The sequence below is a fragment of the Chiloscyllium punctatum genome, chromosome 3, assembly GCF_047496795.1.
Source record: "Chiloscyllium punctatum isolate Juve2018m chromosome 3, sChiPun1.3, whole genome shotgun sequence".
NCBI classification, from domain to species: domain Eukaryota; kingdom Metazoa; phylum Chordata; class Chondrichthyes; order Orectolobiformes; family Hemiscylliidae; genus Chiloscyllium; species Chiloscyllium punctatum.
The window spans coordinates 142,257,712-142,283,631 of NC_092741.1; the positions used below are offsets into that span (position 1 = coordinate 142,257,712).

The 25,920-nt window shown below is 40.7% G+C and overlaps 2 protein-coding genes across 4 annotated transcripts in view; one reads left to right on the top strand and one right to left on the bottom strand.

Moving 5' to 3' along the window:
- nol10 (nucleolar protein 10) overlaps positions 1-2,314 on the bottom strand; it is a 55,222-nt gene extending 52,908 nt beyond the window's left edge. Inside the window, exon 1 of the mRNA XM_072561734.1 lies at positions 2,138-2,314. Coding sequence (XP_072417835.1) covers positions 2,138-2,203 — 66 coding nt within the window. The 5' untranslated portion in view covers positions 2,204-2,314. The remainder of the gene's footprint in view (positions 1-2,137) is intronic.
- The window catches only part of LOC140465872 (V-type proton ATPase subunit C 1-A-like), a 74,093-nt gene continuing 50,160 nt past the window's right edge, over positions 1,988-25,920 (top strand). For 2 of the 3 annotated variants that reach the window (XM_072561747.1, XM_072561766.1), the window contains exons 1-4: positions 2,467-2,710; positions 3,519-3,667; positions 4,070-4,137; positions 10,951-11,036. In XM_072561747.1, coding sequence (XP_072417848.1) covers positions 3,539-3,667; positions 4,070-4,137; positions 10,951-11,036 — 283 coding nt within the window. In that variant the 5' untranslated portion in view covers positions 2,467-2,710; positions 3,519-3,538. Of the gene's footprint in view, positions 2,023-2,466; positions 2,711-3,518; positions 3,668-4,069; positions 4,138-10,950; positions 11,037-25,920 lie in introns of those variants that run through there. The other variant, XM_072561757.1, reaches the window with a different exon arrangement.

Sequence of the window (25,920 nt, forward strand, 5' to 3'; positions counted from 1 at the left end):
GTCTCTAAACTCAACACTCAGTCAACTGTTTCCTGGAACTCGGTGGTGACGGAATCTTTGAGGCAACTCGCACACCAATGAATCGCTTTGCTCGGTGGAAGGGTTTTTAATCAGGGTTAGAGTCCCCTGCCCCAGGATTCAGAGGCTAGAATCACCTAACAGCAAATTTAGAGTCCCAGGATACAGTACACTAGGTAAAGCAGAGTCACTGTGTCTGTCTCAGCACCCTGCCTTAGACTGGTCTTTAAGAGGGGAAATCTCCCATGCGAAGGTCAGCAACCTGAAGTGGGTACTGAGATAGATCCATAGAAGTCAGTTAGAGAAAGAGAAAATATAATAACATGGGACAAACATTAGATAAGTCAGGGGCAAGGATCCCTTTGTATTGATTATGCCAGGATGACCCCCAGAACGAGGATCAGCTCGGTTGTCCCTCAGGATGTTTAAATAAGAAATTAAACAATGAAATCTGGCCACTAGGAGGGACATGGAACATAGAGGCAATCTGGAAGCATAATGCGGGCACTCAGTAGAAAACTTTAATAACCAAGTGGTGAAAAGCGGCTGAGGAATTGAAAGTTTAGATGAATGAGGAGTGTGTCATGGAAACCTTTAAAATTGAAAGAGCTAGACATTGGGCTGTTCCCAATGACCAGGGAGTGTAGAACCAGGAGTCACAGTTTAAGGATACAGGATAGGCCATTTACGATTAATATTAAGAGAAATATCTTCAGCCTGAGTGGTGAGTCTATGGAATTCTCCACCAGAGAATGTGGTTGAGGGCAAAACATTGCATGTTTTCACGAAAGAGTTAGGCATAAAGGGGCTAAAGAGATCAAAGAGTATGGAGCAAAGCAAGAACAAGGCTGGATGATCAGCCATCATAGTGAATGGCGTAGCAGGTTTGAATGGCCTGTTCCTATTCACTGTTTCTCTGACCTGGAAAGGATGATTTTCAGGCACACATTTGAGTGAACTATCCTTGAAGCCAAACTGCACACCATCTCTGCCCAAAACAAAAGTGAGCTGATAAATCCCCTTCCAAGCTCTGCTCTTCCACAAACCAGAGACCCTAATCTGGGGGACATTGCTGGTCACAGCTCATTCCAAAACTTTGGAGGATTGGAGGCACAGTAGAGCCAGGGCCAGTCACCAGGAGGCACAGTAAAGGAGCAGGAGGTTGGGAGAGGTGGAGGGACATTGATGCAAAATTCTTTCTGGAAGAGGGTGGTAGGGCATTTGCAACCCACTGTCTAAAGAGTGGCAGAGGCAGGAGTCCTGGGGGCGTTGGACCATCAGTTGAAATGCCAACAACAGAAAGCGGGCCATTGTCACATTTTGATCACTTAACATAAACTGCAAGAATATATTTTCTCTACCAGCAGCCCGTTACCCCCCCCAGCTATAACACACAGGCTGCTCTCCCCCCACCCCACAGCTATAACACACAGGCTGCTCTCCCCCCACCCCACAGCTATAACACACAGGCTGCTCTCCCCCCCCACCCCCACCCCACAGCTATAACACACAGGCTGCTCTCTCCCCCCCCCCACCCCACAGCTATAACACGCAGGCTGCTCTCCCCCCCCCCCCACCCCACAGCTATAACACGCAGGCTGCTCTCCCCCCCCCCCCCCCACAGCTATAACACGCAGGCTGCTCTCCCCCCCCCCCCACCCCACAGCTATAACACACAGGCTGCTCTCCCCCCCCCCACCCCCACCCCACAGCTATAACACACAGGCTGCTCTTCCCCACCCCCCACTATAACACACAGGCTGCTCTTCCCCACCCCACAGCTATAACACACAGGCTGACCCACCCCCACCCCACAGCTATAACACACAGGCTGACCCACCCCCACCCCACAGCTATAACACACAGGCTGCTCTTCCCCACCCCCCTCCTTCCACATCAGCTCTGGTGAAGAGTCATCTGGACTGGAAACATTAGCTTGCCCTCTCTGCACGGACGCTGCCTTGAGCCGCTGTGATCGAGGTTTGGTGTCCGATACCGGTCACCGTACGGCCGCTGTAAAGACTCTGAAGTGGGGGGGGGGGGGGGGGGGGAGGGGAGGGGAGGGAAGCTCGCGACCCGCTCCCCACGCGCCGCGCCAGCCCAACCGTCACTCCCTCACCTCCGGCAGCGACTTGCCGTAACTCAGGTTGTAAATCTTCACGTCGTTCACGCTGGAGACCTGCATCGCGTCTCTCCGGCCGCTCACACCACGCTCCGCCGCAGCTCGTGGAGCCCTCCACTCGCCTTCCACTCGCCTCGCGACGCACTGAGGTCAGAGATCAACCAGAACTGACGTCGGACAAAACGCGAAGCAATCGTGGAAGGGGGGCGGAGGAGAGAGGCCGCGTAAGGGGGAGGAGAGAGGCGAGGGTGGGGGGCGTCGCTTATTATGTAAAGTAGGTGGCGCTGCGCAGCCGCTTCTGCGCACGAGGAGCGGAGCCTCCTGCCTTCACCTGTAACAATTTTGCTGTTGTTGTTGTATCGAAGTTCTGGCTCCAGAGCAGGGAGGGAGAGGGCAAAAGCTGCAAGAACATTCTTCAACAAGAAGCACAGCGACTTTCATCCAGCCCACCCAGTGATACATCAAAACTTTGATTAGTAGTAAACTGAACGAAATGACAAGGGAATTGCAAAACTGAGCGAAGAGATTTCTTACAATCTTCAGGGCACTGCCAGGTCCAGTATATCTGAGGTAACGTAAATGACGTTTCTTTTATTTCACAATTCAGTTTGAAAAATATATATGTATGTAATACAGCAGTTGATTTGTGTCGGGAGGACGTAATCGGTCTAGTTTTAACTTGCTTAAATCTTCAATAACGAATACAATACCCGAATTCTTTCATCCAGAACAGAAATTCTTTAAAAAATATATCAAGTGCTCAGCAAGAACAAGAAAGGTGAGCTTGATTTGGTTAACTATGACCACGATTGTTCAGCTTTCTAAAAGACGTGTTCTGTTCTTTTTGATAAGGTGCATAAAACATGTTTAGTGAAGTGTTTCATTTTCGCAATAGCAGTGTAATTATTTCTAAAGTTAACTGTTTAGACTCGCGAATATGCTGATAAGTGTTCAGTCTATCGTGTTACTTACCGTGGACTTGAAAAGCCGAAGCGGAGAGAAAACGTTTGTGATCTTTGAAGTGTCCGCATTTTGCACCAATTGCGCCGACTTGTCAGTTTGTGATACAATGGTGTACGCTCAGGATATGTGGATTTCTAGATAGTGAAATCAGCCGCAAACGATTTCTGCATTCACGATCAAATAACCCCACTATGGGTCGTGTAATAAATCTTACGAATTTGGGGTAAAATATATCTTTTTTTCTCTCTATTCCAAGTTTGTTAGTCAAGGGTCCATTAAAACTGGTGTCTCGTCTGCTAGTCCGAACAATTAATTGGCTGTCCATATTGAATAACAGCTAATTTGTACATAGATGATAATGCTTGATAAAAGATTGCTTCTTTTTCCCTAAAAATTTTTTTTTAACACACAACAGGCGTAGCGTCACAGGACAACATGAGCGAATACTGGTTAGTTTCGGCCCCTGTTGACAAATCGAACCAACAAATATGGGAACGAATGAACACTGTAACTGAAAAAGCCAGTTTATCAAATAATTATAAATTTCCGATCCCTGAACTCAAGGTAATTTCTGTTTCTGCTCATTGCCTGTCTTCAAACCTACCTGTCCAGAAATATTTAAACTGGGACTTTATAACACAGTTGGACTTTATGTGAAGACAAATTAATGGGGGTACAGTTTCGCAAACACTTCGGTATTGACAGTGCCCTGAAGATTGCAAAAAATTAATAGGGGTACAGTTTAGCAAACACTTGGACCACAGTTATTTCAGCTCAATTACATTTTACCTTTTACCATGCGATTGCTACCTTTACTTTATTTTCAATTTCAAAACTTTTCATTGTATAAAGCAATTTAATTACATACTTTTGAATAAATCAATTCATGTGATTAATTTGGATGTGCTTCAAATAGTTTAGTTATTATTTGCCTCAAACATCATGATATTCTCCATTTTCGCTTAGGTGGGGACATTAGACTCACTGGTTGGACTCTCAGATGAACTCGGAAAACTTGATACGTTTGTTGAAGGGTAAAACATTATTTACTGTACACAAACGAGCTAAAGTATGTTTGCTTCGGTTTTCTGATGTAGACACTTGGTTGTTAGTCTTAAACCAACCTAATGCAGATTCCACTTGGTTTAGTCAGCTTTATCCAAACAGATATCACCGCACAGCAACAGAGATCTGCAAGTGTCTAGTTTCATCTAACACCCAAACTCTGAACTACACCAGAAGACAAGGTGACATAAAGATGAAAATATTATAATCAATGTTAGAATCCAATGACTTTTCTTGTGAAAGTAGAATAAAATAACTTGTCTTCAGCATGTGGCAAATCTGACATAAGAACCTTCAAGAAAAAAAATCTAACCATGACTTTCAATAATTGTTTGAAATGTTGTGAGTAATGTGTGAAGAATGTGTGTTTCAGGTTGAAGTATAAGTCAAGGTTAATTGGCACTTGTTAATATATTTGCAGAGGAAAAAGGAACATGTAGAATTGAATTATTTTTGTCAAATCAAAAAGTACCCCTTCATAACTTGATATTTATTACCACATACTTTCAGATTTACAGCAATATTTCAGCTTTACATTTTGATCAGTGTTAACTCAGTTGATAGAATGCTTGAACTTTAGTTAGAACTTTATTATTTTAAATTCTTTGATCATAGTTCCAAATGTATAGATCAACTCAGGCAACAGAATGATACACAGAGGCCTAGCCAGGTTACAACAGTATGCTACCAAGGCCTCTATCCATCAGATTACATCCCTTCCAGCTCATTTGGTGCCCTTCTTTGAAACCGTAAACAACATTCTGTACTGTAGACAACAGTCTGTTCCCAGCAGTCATGGAAGACATCCACTGTCTTCTACTTCTGGTTTTCTGAATGGTACAGTTACATTTTGTTTCACTTGCCTGGGATTTCCTGCAGTAACCATTACTGATAGAATTTGGAAAACTGTCATGGTCTTCTAAAAAAAAGCCATAAAATGCAACTAAAGTAGAAATCTTATATTGGTATTTATAATTTCCCTGTGATTGAAGTAATATTGGCAATAGCTGTTTAATTATATGTCACTGTTGCCAACTTGAAGAGATTTTTTTTCTAGCATGACTATCCTTATCTAAAGAAAGAAAAAACACATGATTGCAGCTATACCATGATCATTGTATGCCAGAATTTTGAAAGCTGTTTTTCTTTACATAAGTGGCACAATAATTAGTTTTACCGGAATTAAATATTGAAATAATGTCATGCCTTAAAATAAAAATATTTTAGAACTAGACTAGGCTATTCAGAAGCACTGTTTGGTCATTTTAATTGATACTGGGGTTCTGGATGGTGCAGATGATTCCCACTATCTTCTCTGTGAAGATGTGCCTCCTGACATCATCACTTGTGAACACACAGTCTTTTCTTATGGTCACAATTGAATTCACTCAGGCAGATAGAATAAAGGTCATCACTTTCCCCCAGCAAGAGGCAGTTGAGGCAGTTTCAGTCAATCCTTGAAGGTCATAAACTCCTGACATTAAATTGACTAACTTTGCACTCAATTTGGTATTTATTATTCAGAGACACCACAAGAATAATCTTGTTGAAGCTGAAAATATAGGAGTGTAGTATATAGGGTATCGTGCTTCCTTTCTCCATCTGACAATTAGAGGAGGACCCATCCATGATCTTGATGGCTGCCCTACAACAATTTTCCACTGGGAGTGGTGTTAGTTATTTCAAGGGAAGACTTTTGTCCCCCTTTTCAGAGGAATTACTGCCTTCGAGAGCTGCCAGCCAGTTGGATTGACCAGAAGCTCCGTAGTTTTATCTGCACCATTTAAATGCCACTGCTACTACACTCCGTCAGGTCAAATAGAATGGGAAAGGAAGCCTCCTGTTGATTAGTAACAAATGCTCCTCATCCCCAACCCTCAGCTGATGCATAAATGCACATCCACATTGAACACTACTTGGGGGAAGCACTGAAGATGGCAAGGTCTGACAGTGACTTTGGGTGGGGACTTCAATGTCCATCTCCAAGAGTGTCTCAGCAGCTTTGCTTCTGATAGTCACTGAGTCTACAGCAGATGGTGAGTGAACCAATAAGAAGGAAAAGCATTCTTGACCACATCCTCACCAATCTACCTATCCATGATAATATCAGTAGGAGTGATCATTGTGCAGTCCTTGTGGAGGTAAAGCCCTGTCTTCACATTGAGAATACATTGTGTCATGTAACTTTGATAGACTTTTAACAGATCTGACAACTCACACCTGGACATCAATGATGCGCTGCAGTCCATCAGCAGTCGATGACTTGTGCTCATCCACAATCTGCAGCTTGATGTGCTGGTAGGCACCCACTCTACCATTACCATCAAGTGGAGAGATTCAATGAAGAGTGCAGGAGGGCAAAGAAGAGCAGTACTAGGCACACATAAAAAGGAGATGTCAATCTGGTGAAGCTGCAGTACAACACATGCCAAATACCAGAAGCAACAAGTGATTAAAGAGTCCTAAGCAATTCCATGGCCAATGAATGAGGTCTAAGCTCTGCAGTCCTGCCTCTTGCAGTTGTGAATGGTGATACACAATTATGCAATGAACTGGAGGTGGATGTCACAAATATCCCCAAATAACTTCAATGATGGGAAAGTGCAGCATATCAGTACAAAAAAACAAACAAAGCTGAAGTAATTGCACTCATTTTCAGCCAGACGTACTGAGTGGGTGATTAATTTCAGCCTCCTCCTGAGGGCACCAGCATTGCAGGTGTCAGTCTTCAACAAATTTCATTCCCTAGGCATGGTATCAAGAAATTGCTGAAGTCCCTGGATACTGTGAAGACAGTGGACCAAAGAAACATTCTGGTAATTGTATTGAACACGTGTGCTCCAGAGCTAAATCGCTGGACAAGTTGTTCCAGTTCTGCTAAAACTGATTCAGGTCAGCATCGATCCAAATATGTGGAAAATTGGCCAGGTATGTTCTGTGCACAAAAAGCAGGATAAGTCCAACTCAGCCAAGTACCACCTTATCAGTTTACTCCCTGTCATCATGATTGAAAGGGTCATTAACAGTGCCAACAAATAGCTCTTCCAAAAGAATAACATCACTGATGCTCACTTTAGGTTCTGTTGGAGCCACTTAGCACCTGAACCCGTGATAGAGTTGATGCAAAAGAAAGAGCTGAATTGCAGAGGTGAGGTGATGGTGACAGCCCTTGATATCAAGACAGTTTTTGATTGATTATGGTATCAAAGAGTCTTACTAAAACTGGAGTCAGTGGGAATCAGGGGAAAATCTCCACACTGGTTAGAGCCAAAGCTAGTGCAAAGATTATGGTAGTTGAAGGTCAGTCATCTCAGTTCCATGATATCTCTGCAGGAGCTCCTCGGTATAGTGTTTAGGTCCATTTATCTTCACCATTGACCTTACCTCCACCATAAGGTCAGTAGTGGGGATGTTTGCTGACAATATTCAGCACCATTCATGAAACATCACGTACTAATCTGTGTGCAGCTGCAGCTGGACCTGAACACCATCCACATTTGTGTTCGTTAATGGAAAATAACCATTGTATTATATAAGTGCCAGACAATGACCATCTCCAACAAGGGAGAATCTAACCATTAGCTCCTGATGTTCAATGACCTTACGATTGTTGCTGCCCTCAGTTTCACCATTTTATCATTGAGCAGGAATTGAACTGGAAAAGTCATATAGATACAATAGCAACAAAAGCTGGTGAAAGGCTAGGAATGATGAGTTACTCAACCCTCATTTCCCCAAAGCCTGTACATCATCTACAAAGCACAAATCAAAGTGTTTAGGAATACTCTTCAACTGCCTGGATAAGTGCAGCTTTAACAACGCTCAAGAATTTGACACCATCCAGAACAAAGCCGACCACTTGATGGGCATTCTATCCACCACTGAGAAATTTTGCTTCATTCGTTATCAGTGCATAGTCACAGCAGTGTTAACTGTCTACAAATTCATTGCAGTAACACACCAAGTCTTCTCCAAAATCACCTTTCAAATCTGTGACCTGTACAACTGAGAGGGGCCGGGCAGTGAATATATCAGAGCACCACAACCTGTAAGTTCCCTTACAACACCATTCTGACTTGGAAATTTCTTGCCATTCCTTCAATGGTCCAAAGTCAAAATTCCAGAAACTCCCTTCCTGACAGTACTGTGGCTCCCTGGACATTGCACAGACTTGCAGCTGTTATGAAGTAAAAACAATGACTGCAGTTGCTGGAAACCAGATTCTGGATTAGTGGTGCTGGAAGAGCACAGCAGTTCAGGAAGCATCCAAGGAGCTTATTGAGGCTGCCTGAACTCCAAAAAGCTCCTTGGATGCTGCCTGAACTGCTGTGTTCTTCCAGCACCACTAATCCAGAATGCAGCTGTTATGAAGGCAGCTCACCATCTCCAGGGCAACTAGGAGTGAGCAATAAATGCTGGACCAGCCAGTGACAGCCAACTCTTATGAAAGAACACAACAAAAGTCCCCAGAGCTGACGAGCCCCATTGGACAAGTCAGTCTGGATTCGATATTCATGGGAAATGGCATGATTAGATGAAATGTAGGAGTGGAGTGTCGGGGTGTGAACTGGGATCAAAGGTCCATAGGGGACAGGAATTAGGGTGGTGAGTGTAAGTCCAGTCGTGCAGGGTCCTCCGAAAAGAGGTTACCCTACCTCTCTTTTGACACCAAACCATGCAGCAAAAGTTGATGGTCTACTCATATGGCATGTACTCCCCCTACTGCAGGTAAGCAATTGACAGTTCTGCCTTGAGGTGCTTTAGTGGCCTCTTAAGGACTTCAGCAAGCCCCAAGGTAGGCCAGGTCACTCATGTCTCCCTTGCTGCCTCAGATAGGTTGTAGTGGGCATGTAAACAACAGGCAGGCCACTCAATAGATTTTATGTCATTCTGTGTTCAACTCTGCCAGCTGTTGACCATAAAATCCAGCCCATAATGTATGCAGTTGTTGAGGAACATAAGTAGCAAGATCTTGAACTTCTGATGTTCTTCTGAAAAGGATGTTTTTCTTCAGCGGTTTGTACATAATGCAGCTGCTAGAGATCATCTCCAATATCATCCTGCTTTAAACTACTTGGAAGTCTAACCTTGCTGTTAGGCCTGGTAGAGCGGATGTTTGTGCCTCCGGTAAAACATGAGGACTCATCCACATGCAGACTCCTTTATAAAGGGCCTCAAGCTGATAAAGGTGAAGAAAATCTTTAATCTTCAGGAATCCAAGAATTCCAACTTGGATCTTATCTCCACTCCCAGAAGCCATCTTCAGAAGGCTTTTAAACCTCTTCCCCATTGAATATGTGATTTGCCAAATAAGGGTTATGTCATCACCTATCCTGCGCCCTCTGATAAGTTGCATCTTGCTTTGTAAATTATTCATCCTAACAGTCCAAGTAAGGCCTTAACCCAGTGTAAATTGCTCCTGATGAATTTTGCAGCCTCTAACAAGTCCACTAGACGAACTAAGGAACAATAGCCTTATTATGCTTCTCATACTCGAGATTACCAATAGGTTTCTATTTTGTTACATTAAGAGCAAATACCATTTTAAAGCTCTTATGAAACTAATTCCACTTTTTTCAATCAATCTATTAATAATGTTGAAATTATCCTAGCATTACTTAAACATTCTAGGAACAATGTTTTTAACTGTATTCTCCAAGGTTCTGACTAAATAATGGATGTAAATGTTGCTTTTTTAATGGAGTACCTTTTTGTTTGAAGGTACTTTTTCATTTGATTGATTGCAATTTTTGCTTGGGTATTGTTTGTTTAATTCAAGACCTGTGTACCAAAATGCTTTCACCAAAGTTTACATATTAACTTTTATATGTTAAAAAAGTAATATTTTTTCTTGTCCCCTTCTTAGTAATTATTTATAAAAGTGAATTAGTAAAAAAAGTTGTTCCAACACTTGCTTTAAAATTGTACTATTTAATTTGTATTGCTCTTTTTTGTTCTCTCTAATAATGTATTGCTACTTTGCATAAAATTGTATCTGCAAGGTGTCTGCTCATTTTACCAATCTCTCTATGTCATCCTAAATTGGTTCCAATCCTCCTCATCCACTGCATTTCTGAGCTTCATGTTGTCTGTGGGTTTTGATATTGTGTGCTGTACATTCAACCTGAGATCAATAATATGGCTAACAAAAAAAGAACTAGTTCTTGAAATACCAATCACTGAGAGGAACACTACTGTTTACTTCCTGCAAGTTTGTATAATTCACCACTACATTTTACTGTTTGTTATTTAGCCAAGTTTATATCCCCACTACAACTGCCTTTTTTAATTCCATGCTCAATTGTCTATTATGTGCTAGTTTATAAAATGCTTTTTGAAAATCCATACCATTCTTCTCCCTTCACTAAATAACTCTATTGGTCAAAAATAATTTGGCTTTAACAAATTTGTGCTGTCATTCATTAACCCATAATTTTTCAAGTGGCAATTTTGACTCTGTTTATTGCCTTAAAACTTTTCCCACTACCAGTGTTCGGCTGTCTGGCCTGTAGCTGTCTGGATCACCTCTGTCCCTTTTTGAGCCTGATGTGCAATGTGTGGTGGAGTGAGGGTGGGAGGGGTTTGAGATGAAGTAAACAAAGGAAAAGAACGTAGCCTGTTTAGAAGCGTCACATATCTGAGATGGGTATTTACAGCAGCAATTAAAATTTTTGCCGCAATTTATTCTTTTACTCATTTAAATATGTATTTTAAATGACTCCTAACCATGTTTTCTATCAGTTACTTAGAGTTGGTTTTGTTTGCATGTGTTTTTTTTTAAGTATTGTAAAGAAGCTGGCGCAGTACACAGCGGATATTATGGAAGATTCGAAGGATAAAGCTCAAGAGAACCTATTAGCGAATGGAGGTGGGTTCTGTAAAATATACTGTCATATATACCTTTCAAAAACAAATGTTACTGAACAAGATGCTGCAGCTTTGAAAGATGGATGATGTACATTATTCAAAAAGGCACTGCATTTAGGTGCCCTGCAATACAGTTGGTGCGTATACTTGTATGTCAAACTCTTATGCTGTACTTAAAAAAAGATATGCATTTAAGCCTAAATCCTTATTTCTGGTATATGTCTCCTAACAGGTATGCTTTATTTTGCCAATCAGTGCATGTTTTATTTTGTAAAGTCTCATTCAGGAATAATACCAATACTCAATTTTTGTTGAATAATGCTTTGCAGTTGATAATAGCATCAATGTGATAACTGGCTCTGCAATACTTACATAGAGCTTATGCTTCGACTGAAGGGTTACTATAACGCCATAAGAAATAGGAACAGGAGTAGGCCATTCGGTCCCACGAGCCTGCTCCATCATTCCATCGGGTCAGGGCTGATTCAAAGTTCCTCACATCCACTTTCCTACCTTTCCCTTAGACCCTTGATTTCCCTACTTATCAAGAATCTATCAATCTCAGCCCCACTGCTTTCTGTGCCAAGGAGTTCCAAAGACTTACAACTCTCTGAGAGAAGAAATTCATCCTCATCTCAGTTTTAAATTCTGAGACTATGCCTCTGGCCCTAGACTCTTCCCATGAAGGGAAGCATCCTCTCGGCATTTACCCTGTCAAGCCTCTTAAGAGTCCCATACATTTCATTGTGATCACCTCTTAATCTTCTAAACTCCAGTGAGTGAAATCCCAAACTGTTTAATCTTTGCTCATGAGACAGTCCTTCCATACTGGGGATTATCCTAGTGAACCTTCTCTGAACTCCAGTTCTATTCAATAAGGGGACTAAAATTGCTCACAGTACTCCAGGTGTGATCTGACTAGCAACTTATACAGTTGGAGCAAGACTTGCCCACTCTTATACTCAAATCCCCTTGATTCCATCATTCTATCGTTGCTTTCTCATTACCTGCTACACCTGTACGCTAGCCTTCTGTGTTTCATGCACAAGTCTCCCCGAAGACCATTTGTGTTGCAGCTTTCTGCGGTATTTCTCCAATTAAATAATCTTTTGCTCTCGCTTCCAAAATGAAAAACTGCACACTTTCCTGCATTATACTCAATTTGCAAACTTTTTGCCAACTTACTTGAAACATCAATATCTCTCTAAACTCTGTCTGTATCCCTTTCTCAACTTGCCTTTCCACCTATTTTTGTATCTGTAAGTTTGGCTACATTGCATCCTCTTCCTTCAAGTCATTATAGGATGTTGTAAACCGTTGTGGTCTGAGCACTGGCTCCTATTGAACTCCACTGGTCATGGGTCTCCAACCTGTAAAAAGAACCACTTGTCACTATTTCCTGACCATGAGCCAATATACTGCCTCCAATACTGTGGGCTTGAATTTTTGTGAGGTCCTTCTGGAAGTCCAAACACAACACATCTACTGAGTCCTATCTATCTATTCTGGTTGAGACTTCCTCAAAAAACTTTAATAAATTAGTTAGGCACGATTTCCCTTTCATGAAGCCATGCTGACTCTGTTTGTCTTGAATTCACTAGTCCTGAATTTCGAATATTGTCAAAATTTAAAACTTGATCTCTGCTTGAACAGTAGTATTTCAATTAGATGAAATTGAATATTAAATTTCAAACAACTGGGAATAATATTTTCTGTCTACAAATACTTTTCTGCATACATAACATATGTAATTGATGACAATCTAGCACATTCTTTAAACGGCACGCTGAGGATGAACATTTTGAAAATTGGAGAATGAAAAAATACTACAAAGTGGCGGATAGTCCTAGAATTGCTGTATTGATAATCTAATTTCTGTTTTCTTTATCTTGAATTTAAGTACACTATGTTTAGCACCAGGTTTTATATCTTCAATTCGTTAACTAGAAAGTAATAGGGCTTCATCAATTGGTAATTTTTAAAAATGGATTTCTATACCAGTGCAACTGTTACACTGCTTCAAGTGCTAAACCTGTAATCTTACCCTGCTGACTCTTCTTTTAGTTGCTGCTGCTTTCTTCTAGCTTTTTGACTCGACTCTCCCTCTCAAGCTCCAAAATCAGATCTACTAGACCTAGAATAAAATCATTCTAAAGCAATCCATGGCCATCACAAAGCCATTCCCAAATGTCAGATAACTTGTGAAATGAAGTTGATAGTTTGCTCTGTTCAGGTACATTATGATACATGTCTTGGGGGGGATGCAACTTGAACCAGACCTTCTGGGTGTAGGGGTAGGGACACTACCACTGTGCCAAAAAATGCACAATGGAGTGGGGCAAATGGACAAAACAAAGGCAAACAAGCTAACCAGCAGCCTAATTGTCCACACTAGTGACTAACCTGTTTAAAATGAATGAACTCTTTAAGTATGTTCCTGAATGTCCATGTTAATTGTTAGCACCATGATTTTATGGCTAAATTAAATCCATGATGAATTCGATGATGCAGAAAATTAATTTTGCTCAAAGAATCTTAGAGTAAATATAAATCAGTGAACTTTATTATTTTGGATGTCTACAGAGCAGCTCAATCTCATATATTTGGGTGAAGTTATGGAAAAAGGATGCAGCCGTTATATCTATCCCTCATGTGTCTTCTGCTGCTTGAATTTCTAGTTATTTCTAGTTACTAAATCTTTAGAAACATGAAAATCACTGTGCATTGTAATACTGTGTGGCCTGTGGCTTACACCTGACTCATTACTACATTACTGAGCTGCTACATTGATCATATTTTGATTTAGCATACATTTCTTTTCATTTAGCAACAATATTATTACAATTTTTGCACTGCACCTTCATTGGTGTTGTGAAAAACCTTTAAGGTTGTGGAGCAAACTTGCGATATGTAACGGTGGTGCTCCCTACAGGGCATAAGTAGCACCTTGTGGCTAGAGCTAAGTTAGAATGAAGAGGGAAGCACATGCAGAGAATAGTCTTTCAATAATGTAACAGTAAAATTAGAGCCTGGTAGATCTCAAATTGCCATGTATAAGAGTGCTTAATATGTAATAAACAGAGTTCTAAAAAAAAGCCTAAGTCTGAAAACACTTCTTGTACTTGTAATCTTCTCAATCAGTCTATCTTGAATCCAAACTTATGGATTTGGGCATAAAACCACATAACAGAATAACTTGTGGTGACAATGCAAGTGCAACATAGTATTTATCAGCGCAAATTCATTTAACAGTAAAAATTACTGATTAACTCCCAGCTATTTTTCGTGGGTGAACCTTTATTTACACATTTATTAGAATAAGTTGAAGAGGTAACAAACAGGATAGATAAAGGAGAAGTAGTGGATGTGACATATTTGGAATTTTAAAAGGTGTTTGATGAGGTATCACACATTAGGCTACTTAATAACATAAGAGCCCATGATGTTGGAGATAATATATTAGCATGGATAGAGGAGTGGCTAACTCATAGAAGACAAAGTTGGGATAAGGATGACATTTTCAAGATGACAACCTGTAACTAATAGAGTGCTATAGGGATCAGTGATGGGCCAACAATTATTTACAATATAAATAATGACTAGTGTTTGGAAAATGAATAGATAATAGCCAAGAATGCAGATGGCACAAAAATAGATGGGCAGGCAAGTTGTGAGGATGACTCAAAGAGTCTGCAGAGGAATATAGACAGTTAGATAGGCAAATGGGCAAAGAAAGTGCAACAGAAATATAATATTGGGAAATGTGAAGTTATGCACATTGATAGAAAAAATAGAGGAGCTGAATATTATATATATATGGAGAAAGACTTAAGAAAGACACAGCACAGAGGGATTTGAGACTCCTGGCATATAAATCACAAAAAGCAAACACACAAGTTCAGCAGGTAATATTTGGTGAAATTTCTTCCTTGAGAGGCTTCTGACTTTGTGGAATTATTTATGGTTGGGGCTGTAGGAACTAGGTCATTAAATATAAAGATCATGGCTGAGAGAGAGAGATTTTTAATCAGTAAAGGAATCAGGGCTATTGGGAAGAGACTGGAAGGTGCAGTTAAAGATTGTCAGATCAACTTGATCTCATTGAATGGAAGCACAGACTCGATGGGCTGAATAGGCTATTTCTGTTCCTATGTTTTATGGTCTTATGGAGATTAGCAGAGTAATGCCCAAAATGCAAAAACTGGTGACTTATACATACAGTTTCTCTGGGGTTTTCACAGATTTCTCATTGAAGTTGCAGTGTGAGAGCAGAAGAACTCCCCAATTAATTTCTCGAATAATCAGCTTTCTATACTTATGTAAACGTTCAGTATTATATTAATGCTTTTTCACAGAATGCATCTTCATTCTGTGGCTGAATGAATGCTCACCATTATTAACAACAATGTTACATTTATTTCTCTCTTATCAATGCAGACAAAATTACTGAAACATATTACAGTATCCGCCTGATATTTATTTTAGTGTGGTTTGAAATATGAAAGAAACAGGAGCAGGTTTAAACCGTTTGACGTCTCGAGCCTGCTCCGCTGTTAATTTGAATATGTTCGTAACTTCATTTCTGTTCTTGCCCTCTGCCATCCTCCCCCCGGCATGCATTCAACAATCTAGCCTCCATTACTCTCTGTCAAGTGAATTCCAAAGTCTGAGGACACTCTGAAAGGTGAAATCCCTCCTCGTTTCCAGCTTAAAATGGAAACCTCATTTGTTTAAACTGTGTCTGCTGGTTCTAGCTTCTTCCACGAGGGGAAACATCTGCTCATCCTCAACTGTGTCAGACCCTTCAGATTCTGGGATAGTTCAATAAGATGAACTCATTCTTCTCAATTCAAATGAGTATAGGCCTAGCCTGCTTAACCTTTTGTAGTAAAATGACACCTTCATCCCTGGCATCAGCCAAGTGAACCTTCTCTGGAATACTGTTTTTTATTTGGTTATGAGATTTGGGTGTCACCGACTAGGCCAGAATTTATTGCATACCCTTAATTGCTCTTGAGAAGATGGTAGTGAGATGGCTTCATTAACCACTGAAGTCTTTGGGGTGTAGGGACACAACCAGTATTGTTAAGAAGGGAGTTCCAGGATTTTGGCCATGTAACAATTAAGGAATGGTAACATAGTTCCAGGATGAAGGAGCAGCGCTCCGAAAGCTAGCATTTTCAAATAAACCTATTGCACGCTAACCTGGTACCATGTGATTGTTGACCTTGTTCAACCCAGTCCAACATCAACACCTCCACATCAAGAATGGTGCATGGCATGGAGAGGAACTTGTAGGTATCCCATGTATTGGCTGCCCTTCTCCTCCTAGGTGAAAAGGGTTTCAGGTTTGGAAGGTGAGTTATTGCAGGTTATCTTCTGGATGATACATAGTCCTTCTGCTGTCCATTGATGGTGAATGAAGCAAATGTCAAAGATGGTGGATGTGGTGCAAATCACGTGATTGTCCTGGTGTAGAGCTTCTTGTGTGTTGTTGGAGCTGCACTCCTCGAGGCATGTTGAGAATATTCCATCCCACTCCTGAGTTATGGTTTGTAGATGATGGACCGCAATGGGGAAACTAGAAGTGAGTCACTCACTGCAGAATTCCTAGTCTCTGACTTGCTCTATAGCTACAACACAGTCGGTTCTGCTATAACATGTGTTCCTTCAATGTGAATTGAATATAATGCGATTGAATAAATTAGACCATTATTTGTAGAAAGTGAACTTTTCTTCCCTCTATTGGCTATAACACGATTCCGGTCCCATTGGCTTAAGTGGTGCTAGTATTACACAATTTTCTTATAATACGGTATCACACAGAAACTGAACTATCTGTTATATCAGAGCATGCTGTAGTGGTATGGCCAGCTCAGTTCAGTTTCTGCTCAATAATAACCCATGGGGATGTTGATATTGAATAATGCCATTGAGTGCCAAGGGTTGATGGTTTAATTTCCTCTTGTTGGAGGTCTTCAACCTGGTACTTGTGTGTCAGAAATATTACTTATCACTAATTAGTTCCAATCTGAATGTCGTCTGTGACTTGGTACGTAATGACTTGGACATCTTCAGAATCTGAGGTATTGGGAATGATGCTGAACGTCGTGCAATCGTCAGTGAACATCTCCACTTCTGACCTGATGATGGAGTAAAGATCATTGTGAAATGGGCCTCGGATACTAACCTGACAAAAACCTGTGGTGGTGTCTTGATGCTGAGATAATTGTCTTCCAACAACTGTATCCTTTATGTTAGGTATGACTCCAACCAGTGGAGAAGCTCCCCCCATATCCCATTAACTCCAGTTTTTCTATAAGATATAGGAACAGAATTAGGCCATTTGGCCCATCAAATCTGATCCACCATTGAATCATGGCTGATAATGTTTTTCAACCCTATTTTCCTGCCTTGTCCCCGTTACCTATGATCCCCTTACTATTCAAGAACCTATCTGTCTCTGCCTTAAAAACATTCAATGATTTCTCTCCACAGCCTTCTGTGACTCTGAGTTCCACAGATTCACCACCCTGTGGCTGAAGATGGTCTTCCTCATCTCAATTCTAAAGGGTTGTCCCTTCACTCTAAGACTGTGCCCCCAGTCAATCCTACTCATGGAAATATCCTCTTCACATCCACTCTATCCAGGCCTCTCAGTATTCTGTAAGTTTCAATCAGATTCCCCCTCATCCTTCTAATTCAGAGTCTTCAACCACGTCTTATCTGATAAGCCCTTCAGCCCTGGGATCATTCTTTGTAAATCATCTCTAGACCCTTAGAATTGGAGCCCAAAACTGCTCACCATATTCCAAATGCAGTCTGACCAGGGCCTTGTACAGCCTCAACAGTACATTCTAAACCTCTCAAAATGAATGCTCGCATTGCATTTGCCTTCCTAACTCCACCAAATCTGCATGTTAACTTTAAGAGAATCCTGAACGAGGATTCCTAAGTCCCTTTGTGCTTTCGATTTTCAAAACCTTTCCCCATTTAAAAAATAGCTGGAAATGTGTTGCTGGAAAAGCGCAGCAGGTCAGGCAGCATCCAAGGAGCAGGCGAATCGACATTTTGGGCATGAGCCCTTCTTCAGGAAACTTGGATGCTGCCCAACCTGCTGCGCTTTTCCAGCAACACATTTTCAGCTCTGACCTCCAGCATCTGCAGTCCTCACATTTTCCCATTTAAAAAATAGACGACACCCCAATCTTCCTAACCCGAAGTGCATAACCTCACACTTCCCCACATTGTATTCCATCTGCCACTTCTTTGCCCAATCGCCTGGCCCGTCTAAGTCCTTCTGCAGCCTTCCCACTTTTTCAACATGACCCGTCCCTCCACCTATCTTTGTGTCATCTGCTAACTTAGCAACAATGCCCTCAATTCCTTTATCCAGATCATCCTGAATAGTCTCTTTGATACCATTTTAGATTAAATGCTGCCTCGATGTCAAGGGCAGTTAGTCTCACTTCACGTCTTGAGTTCAGCTGTTTTGTTTGTGTTTGAACCAAGACTCTTTCAAAACAAAGGTCTGGCACTGAGTAGCCCTGGCGGAAACCAGGTTATTCCTTTGCAATTTGATCGTATTGTTGATGAGCTCTCCATCACTTTACTGATGATGGAAGGTAGACTTGTAGGGCAATAATTGGCTTGGTTGAATTTGTCCTTTTTTTCGTACACAGTGCACCTGGGAAATTTTCCAAGTTGTCAAATAGATATCACTGTTGTACCTGTACTGGAACAGCTTTGAAAAACAAGATTTCAGTATTGCTGGAATTTTGTCAGTCCTCATGACTTTTGCAGTATCTAGTACCTTCAGTTGTTTTTTGATTATAATGTTAATGGAGTAAATTGAGTTAATGTCTAACGCAGGTATATCCCTTGTTGAGAAATAAGATCAAAACTGTGCATAATACTCCAGGTGTGATTTCACCACTGCCCTGTATTCCCTCCCCCTTGTAATAAAGATCCACATTTTCTTGCTGGAGCCCGATGCTAACTTTTTGTGATTCATACACAAAGACAGCCAGGTCCCTCTGCACTGCAGCAAATTTAGACTCTCTCCATAGAAATAATACTCTGCTGATCTATTCATTCTGTCAAATTGGACAGTCTCATGCCTTTGTGCAATATACAGTCAGTCCTTCGAATGTGCAAGGGTTCTGTTTCTGAGAATCCCCGTGACTGGTGAAGATGGCCAGTGTGGAGCTTGTTAAAAACAGGTTATGTGAGTTTGCCTGGAGTAGTTAAGTTTAGTTGCTATTTTTTGGCGTGGAAAGGCAAAATCACAAGTCATGGTCTCATGGATAGAGAGAATTTAATGTGCTCATTCTACCAAATTTTGGTCACACACTCACTTGCAAACTGTTTCTATCTTCTTCACTACTTGATTTCCTATCTACCTTTTATCAAATTTAGCTGCAATATATAGATTCCTTCATTCAAGCTATTAATATAGATTGTAAATATTTCAGGACCCAATAATCATTTATGTGGCACTCCACTAGTTATAAATAGGTAATTTTCAAGTTATAAAATTATCTACATTCTCTGTTCCCTGTCAGTTACCCAGTCCTCTATCCATGCTAAAATATTACCACCAGTACTGTGGGCTCGCACCTTTTATGTGACATCTTATTGAATGCCTTTGGAAATCCAAATGCACTATATCTATTGGTTCCTGTTTATCTACACTGCTTGTTACATCCTGAAAGAAATTTCATAAATTTGTCAAATTGCGTGACCAGCAGAGCAGATTCCAAAATTCCAGACATCTGATGCTTACCATCCCACAACAGTTTTACAGCGACATGTCCAATTGCTCAACTCTTATATGTTTATGTTCATTGACTGTTGGGACCGGGAATAATCCTGAGGTCCTGTCTTTCAATCTCCTCCCTGAAATTGCCTTTTTGGGCCCAGTCTCCATTCTTCCTTAAGTTATTGCTACTACTGTGGAAGACAACCTCGATAAAATCAGCTTCTCCCGGATGAATATCTTGCTGCCTCTCCATAACACTCTTTCCCCTGATAGCATACCATCCTGAAGTTTTTTTGACTACTGCAGAAACATTTGCCTGATTCCCTTACTATGGAATCCCTATTGATCTTTTAATGCCTTAGGATGTAGTTCATCAGGTCCAAGCAACTGGTGTTAGCAAATCCATTTTTAAAATTTATTTTGTATTTTTGAGGCAGAACCTAACTAAAGCAGAAAATGAATTGGAAAGGCGATGGAAAGGTAACAGAATGGGTAAACATAAACAGGGAGCTAACTCTCAGATTCCAATGAAACAAAAAACAGAAACCAGAACAACTCCTGATGAAGGGTGTATGCCCAAATCATCGATTCTCCTGCCCCTCAGATGCTGCCTGACCTTCTGTGCTTCTCCAGCACCACTCTCTCGACTCTGATCTCCAGCATCTGCAGTCCTCCCCTCTAAACCAAAACATCTGACAAGTTGAACTTGTCTAAAATATATAAGAGAACAGAAATCAGTCTAAGCTGGGCAGCAGCAGTTGATGAATACACTGGTGTAATACAAACGGAAGAAGTCAATGAAGACCCTATGGCACAAAAGGCAGATGGGTCACTGGACCGAGACCTGATGACCTGAAAGGAAGTGGCTGCAGAGGCAGTGGAGACATTGGTCAAAATATTCCAGAACTCACTGGATTCCAGGAGGAATGTGACATTTGTGTGCAAGAAGGGAGGGAGTCAGAAAGCAGGAAACTCTAGGCTAACATCTATCAATGGGAAAATGCTTGAGTCCAATTTTAAGGAAGAAATATCAGGATGTTTAGTAAAACTTAATTCAATTAAATACAATCAACATTGTCTTGCAAAGGGAAATCTTATTTGACATATATGCTAGAGACCTTTTGGAGGTACAACAAGCAGAGTTGATCAAGGGGATTTCCAAAAGGCATTTGAGGAGAAAAGATTATTGCACAAGATAAGGGTTCATGGTATTGGAGATAATGTATTAGCATGGACTAAGGATTGGTTAACATACAGGAGACAGAGTGTGGGTGAATGGATCTTTTTCAGGTTGGAAATATGTAAACTCATGGAATATCACAAAGATCAGTTCTGTGGTCTCAATTATTTACAGTTAATATTAGTGACTTGGACGGTGCAGAGTAAAATGTGTCTAGATTAGCTGATGATATGAAAGTAATTGGGAGGGCTTAATACAATGAGGACATAAAAGATCTGCAAGGGGATATAGAGGGGCTTAATTCATTCACAGGATGTGGGTGTCACAAGTTAGGCCAGCATTTGTTGTCCATTCCTAACTACCTAGAGGACAGTTAAAAGTCAACCACATTGCTGTGGTTCTGGAGTCATATCTAGGCCAGACCAGGTAATAATGGCAGTTTCCTTCCCTAAAGGACATAAGTGAGCTTGATGGGTTTTCCTGATAATGATTTCATGGTCATCATTCAACTCTCAATGCTAAATTTTAATTGAATTGAAATTCCACCTCCTGCAATGGCAGGATTCACATTACCTGGGTCTCTAAATTGAGGGTTTAGCAATGATATCACTGGGCCATTGCCTCCCAAGGCCGGAGGGAAATGTGAGATCATTCACTTTGGGAGGAAGAATCAAAAGGTGGACCATTATTTAAATAGAGAGAGAGATTCTAAAAAAAGGTGCAGTGCAGTGAGATCTGGGTATTTTTGTGAATGAAACCAGGTGCAGGTACAACAAGTAGTTGAGAAGGCAAGTAGAAATTTAGACATTTTTGGGAGGGGTTGGGTTTTAAAATAAGCAGGTTTTGTTACACCTGTACGTGACAGCATTGGGGAGGTAGCATCTGGAGAACTGTGTACTATTTTGGTATGTCTTTAAGAATGACCTGGTACTGGAAGCAGCACAGAAGAGAGTCAGTAGGCTGAATCCTGGAATGAAGGGAGTTGACTTCTTAAAAATGAACAGGTTTGGCCTTCATTCATCAGAGTTCAGCAGAATCGAGAGTAATCTTATTGAAATGTACAAGAGTCTGAGGGGAATTGACAGGGTTGATGTTGAGAAAATGTTTCCATAAGTGGGAAAATCTCAAAGTAGGGGACATGGTTGCACAGTAAGGGAGGGGATGTTCATTGAAAACTGTAATGCAAAGGAATTTCTTTTCCCAGAGTGTAAAGACTGTCTGGAATTTGCTACCCTACTGAAAGAGAAAGGATAGAGATGTTTGAACTATAGGGGACATTGAGGACTGTGACGAACTGGCATGAAGGAGGTGTTGAAGTCAAATCAGCCATGATCCTATTGAACGGTATGGTAGGCTTGAGGGGCTGTTATTTTTTTTCTGAATATTTACTGATGCTAGTGTAAAACATAATAGGAGTGTCTAAAGCTGACCTAACTCTGGCTCAGCTGTTCTCTTCAATGTAAACATTGGAATATGATTTGTATTTTGGAATAATAATCTGGATGCATGGATACAGTGATCAGGTTACGATGGATTAAATAATTAACAGCCACATAGCCTGGTCACGTTGTCCATGTGATCAGGAAACTTCAATCTTTGAAGCATAATAAAATTTACTTGCTGTACATTTCTATGACTATGACAAATCTGACAAAATATGTTAGGTAAGCGAGCTGGCATATCTGTCAATCAGTGTCTTGAAGGCTAGAAAGAACTGTCAGGATACTTCAGTTCTGTTTTACCTGGTGGACCTTTAGGTGTGTACTTCATCTCAATGTAGCTCAGTAGATGTACAAATTTTAACCAAAATATTGAACATTGGTTTTGAACATTACAATTATGCTGCATTGCAGTAAGTCAGTCATGGAATGCTATACATCGTTTTTTTTCATGATAGCAATGATGGATCCAACATTGACATTTAAAAATCAAATGCTTTGATTTTTTTTTTCTGTCCCAGTTAATTAACTCCAGGGTGCTCTATGTCTTATTAATTTTAACTCGTTTCTCAATCAGTCATGCCACCTCCAATGACTTTTGGACATATGCTTCCAGGTTGGATTGCTCCTCTACCCATTTAGAATTGTATCCTTTATATTGTTTCTTTGCTTTCTTTTTACCGAAACAAATCTCTTCATATTTCACCGCATAAAATTTCATCTGCCACTTGTCCATTCTTTCTACTAACCTCTTTGAAAATCTTGCTGGTTCACAATAATTCCAGGTTGGATCATTTGCAAATTTCCAAATTATGTAGCAGTTATTTTAATAGGTCCTGACTGAAATATCAGTAAAAATAATAAAATTAGCTTTTTTGACTTGATTTTTATTATTGTCACATGTACCATGATAAATGTGAGAAAAGTATTGTTTTTGCGTGCTAACTAGACAAATCATAACCTTACAAAAATAGTCAGGGTAATAGAACAGGATGCAGAATATAGGGTTACAGCTATAGAGAAGGTGTGAAGAAAGTTCAGTTCTAATAAATGAGATGTCCGTTCATAATTCTGATAACAGTGAAGAAGAAGCTCTTCTGAAGTCTGTTGGGACGTATTTTCACACTTCTGTATCCCCTGCCCAATGGAAAAGGGTGGAAGAGAGTATAACTGGATGATAGGGGTCTTTGATTAAGTTGGCTGCTTTCCCAAAGCAGCAGAAAGTGTTAACAGAGTCAATGGAAGGAAGGCTGATTTTTATAATTGACTGTGCTGTATTCACAACACTCTAATTTCTCACTGTCTTGCCATACTAAGCTTTGTTACATCCAGATAGGATGTTTTCTATGGTACATCTATAAAAATTAGTCAGAGTTATTGTGGATATGCTGAACTACCTTAGCTTTCTGAGAAAGTAGAGGCATTGATGTACTTTCATGATGGTAGCATCGACACGGGTGGACCCAGATAGTTCGTTGGTAATATTTATTCCTAAGAACTTGAAGCTCTTGACCACCTCCACCTCAGCACCATTGATACAATCAGGGGCGTATTCACCACTCCACTTCCTGAAGTCGATGTCCAGCTGTTTTGTTTCGCTGACATTGAGGATGCGATTGTTGTCTTTACATCATGCCACTGAGCTGTCTATTTCCTTCCTGTGCTCTGTCTCGTCATTGTTTAAGATCCAACGGTGGTGTCATCAGTAAATTTTAAAATTTGTTCTGCAAATTTGTTTTGAAAGTTGTGGAAATAAAGAATTCATTTCAAGTTTTCTGGATGTATCTGGGATGGTTTCTTAAAAATATGACAATGAAGGTTCACTGAATATTTTTAGCCATATTTCCATAACTGGTAATAACTGCTGGTGATCCTGGGCTGTTTTGAACAGTGATTGTCTTGAAAAGGTTCTTGTTTTAGCTGGTTTAGGTAAAGCCTGCTAAGAATCAGCTGAATTGTAGGAAAGCCTGTGGAGAGCAAGTTGATTTGGAGGGGTGCTCACCTTTATTAAGTTGAATTGGAGGAAATCTTGCAGGAATTGAAGGGAAGGTCGTGACTAACAAACCTGAGGATGTAACAAGCATGGTGGATGGAGGGGAACAGGAGGATGCTGTATACTTAGATTTCCAGAAGGCATTCAATAAGGTGCCACCTAAAAGACTCATCCATAAGATAAGAATGCATGGAGTGGCAGGGAATGTGCTTGCATGGATAGAGGACTGGTTAACCAATAGAAAGCAGAGAGTTGGGCTAAATGGGTGTTTCTCTGGCTGGAGATCAGTGGTGAGTGGGGTGCTGCAGGGGTCAATGTTGGGTCCGCAACTGTTCATGAGATATATAAATGATTTAGAAGAGTAGACTGAGTGTAATGTATCCAAGTTTGCTGATGACACTAAAGTGAGTGGAAAGACAAACTGTGCAGAGAATGTGGAGGGTCTGCAGAGAATTAGATAGGTGAGGTGAGTGGGCAAGGGGCTGGTAGATGGAGTACAATGTTGGTTAATGTGAGGTTATCCACTTCAGAAGTAAAAATAGTAGATCAGAGTATAATTGAAATGGTGAAAGATCAAAGCTTGTTGTTGTGCAGAGTGACTTAAGTGCTTGTACATGAATCACTGAAAGTTGATTTGCAGGTGTAACAGGTAATCAGGAGGGCAAATGGAATATTGGCTTTCATTGCTGGAGGGATTGAATTAAGAGCAGGGAGGTTGTGCTGCAATTGTACAAGGTGTTCGTGAGGCTGCACCTGGAGTATTGTGCGCAGTTCTGGTCTCCTTACTTGAGGAAGGATATACTGGCTTTGGAGTAGGTGAGGAGGAGGTTCACCAGGTTGATTCCAGAGATGAGGGTGTTATTTGATGGGGTGAGGTTGAGCTGCCTGAGACTATTCGCTAGAATTTAGAAGATTAAGAGGGGATCTTATAGAAACATATAAAACAATGTAAGGGATAAATAAGATAGAGGCAGGCAAGTTGTTTGTGCTGGTAGGTGAGATTAGGACTAGGGGACATGATCTCTAGATTAGGGGGAGTAGATTTAGGACAGAGATGAGGAGGAACTGTTTTTCCCAAAGAGTAATGAATCTATTGAATTCCCTGTCCAAGGAAGTAGTAGAGGCAGCTTCATTAAATGTATTCAGGACACAGTTGGATGAGTTTATGCATGGTAGGGAATTATGGGTTATGGGGATAATGCAAGTAGAAGGAGCTGTGACGATGGATAGATCAGCCATGATCTTAATGAATGGCGGAGCAGGCTCAATGGGCCCAATAGCCTACTCCTGCTTCTATCACTATGAAACTATGAAAGCTTGCTGTGAACAAACTGTCCAGCTAATCTCTTCCATTTCTGCATTACGTTAGTTCAAGGTGAAATGTGTTTTTGTTTGAATGAACGATTTAAATGACATCTTGATATTGTATTTCCTGAGCAAGCTGTGTCTACAAGAATTCAAAGATGACTGTACATGATTAGTGACTTGACTGCATGTACCAGAACATCAGAG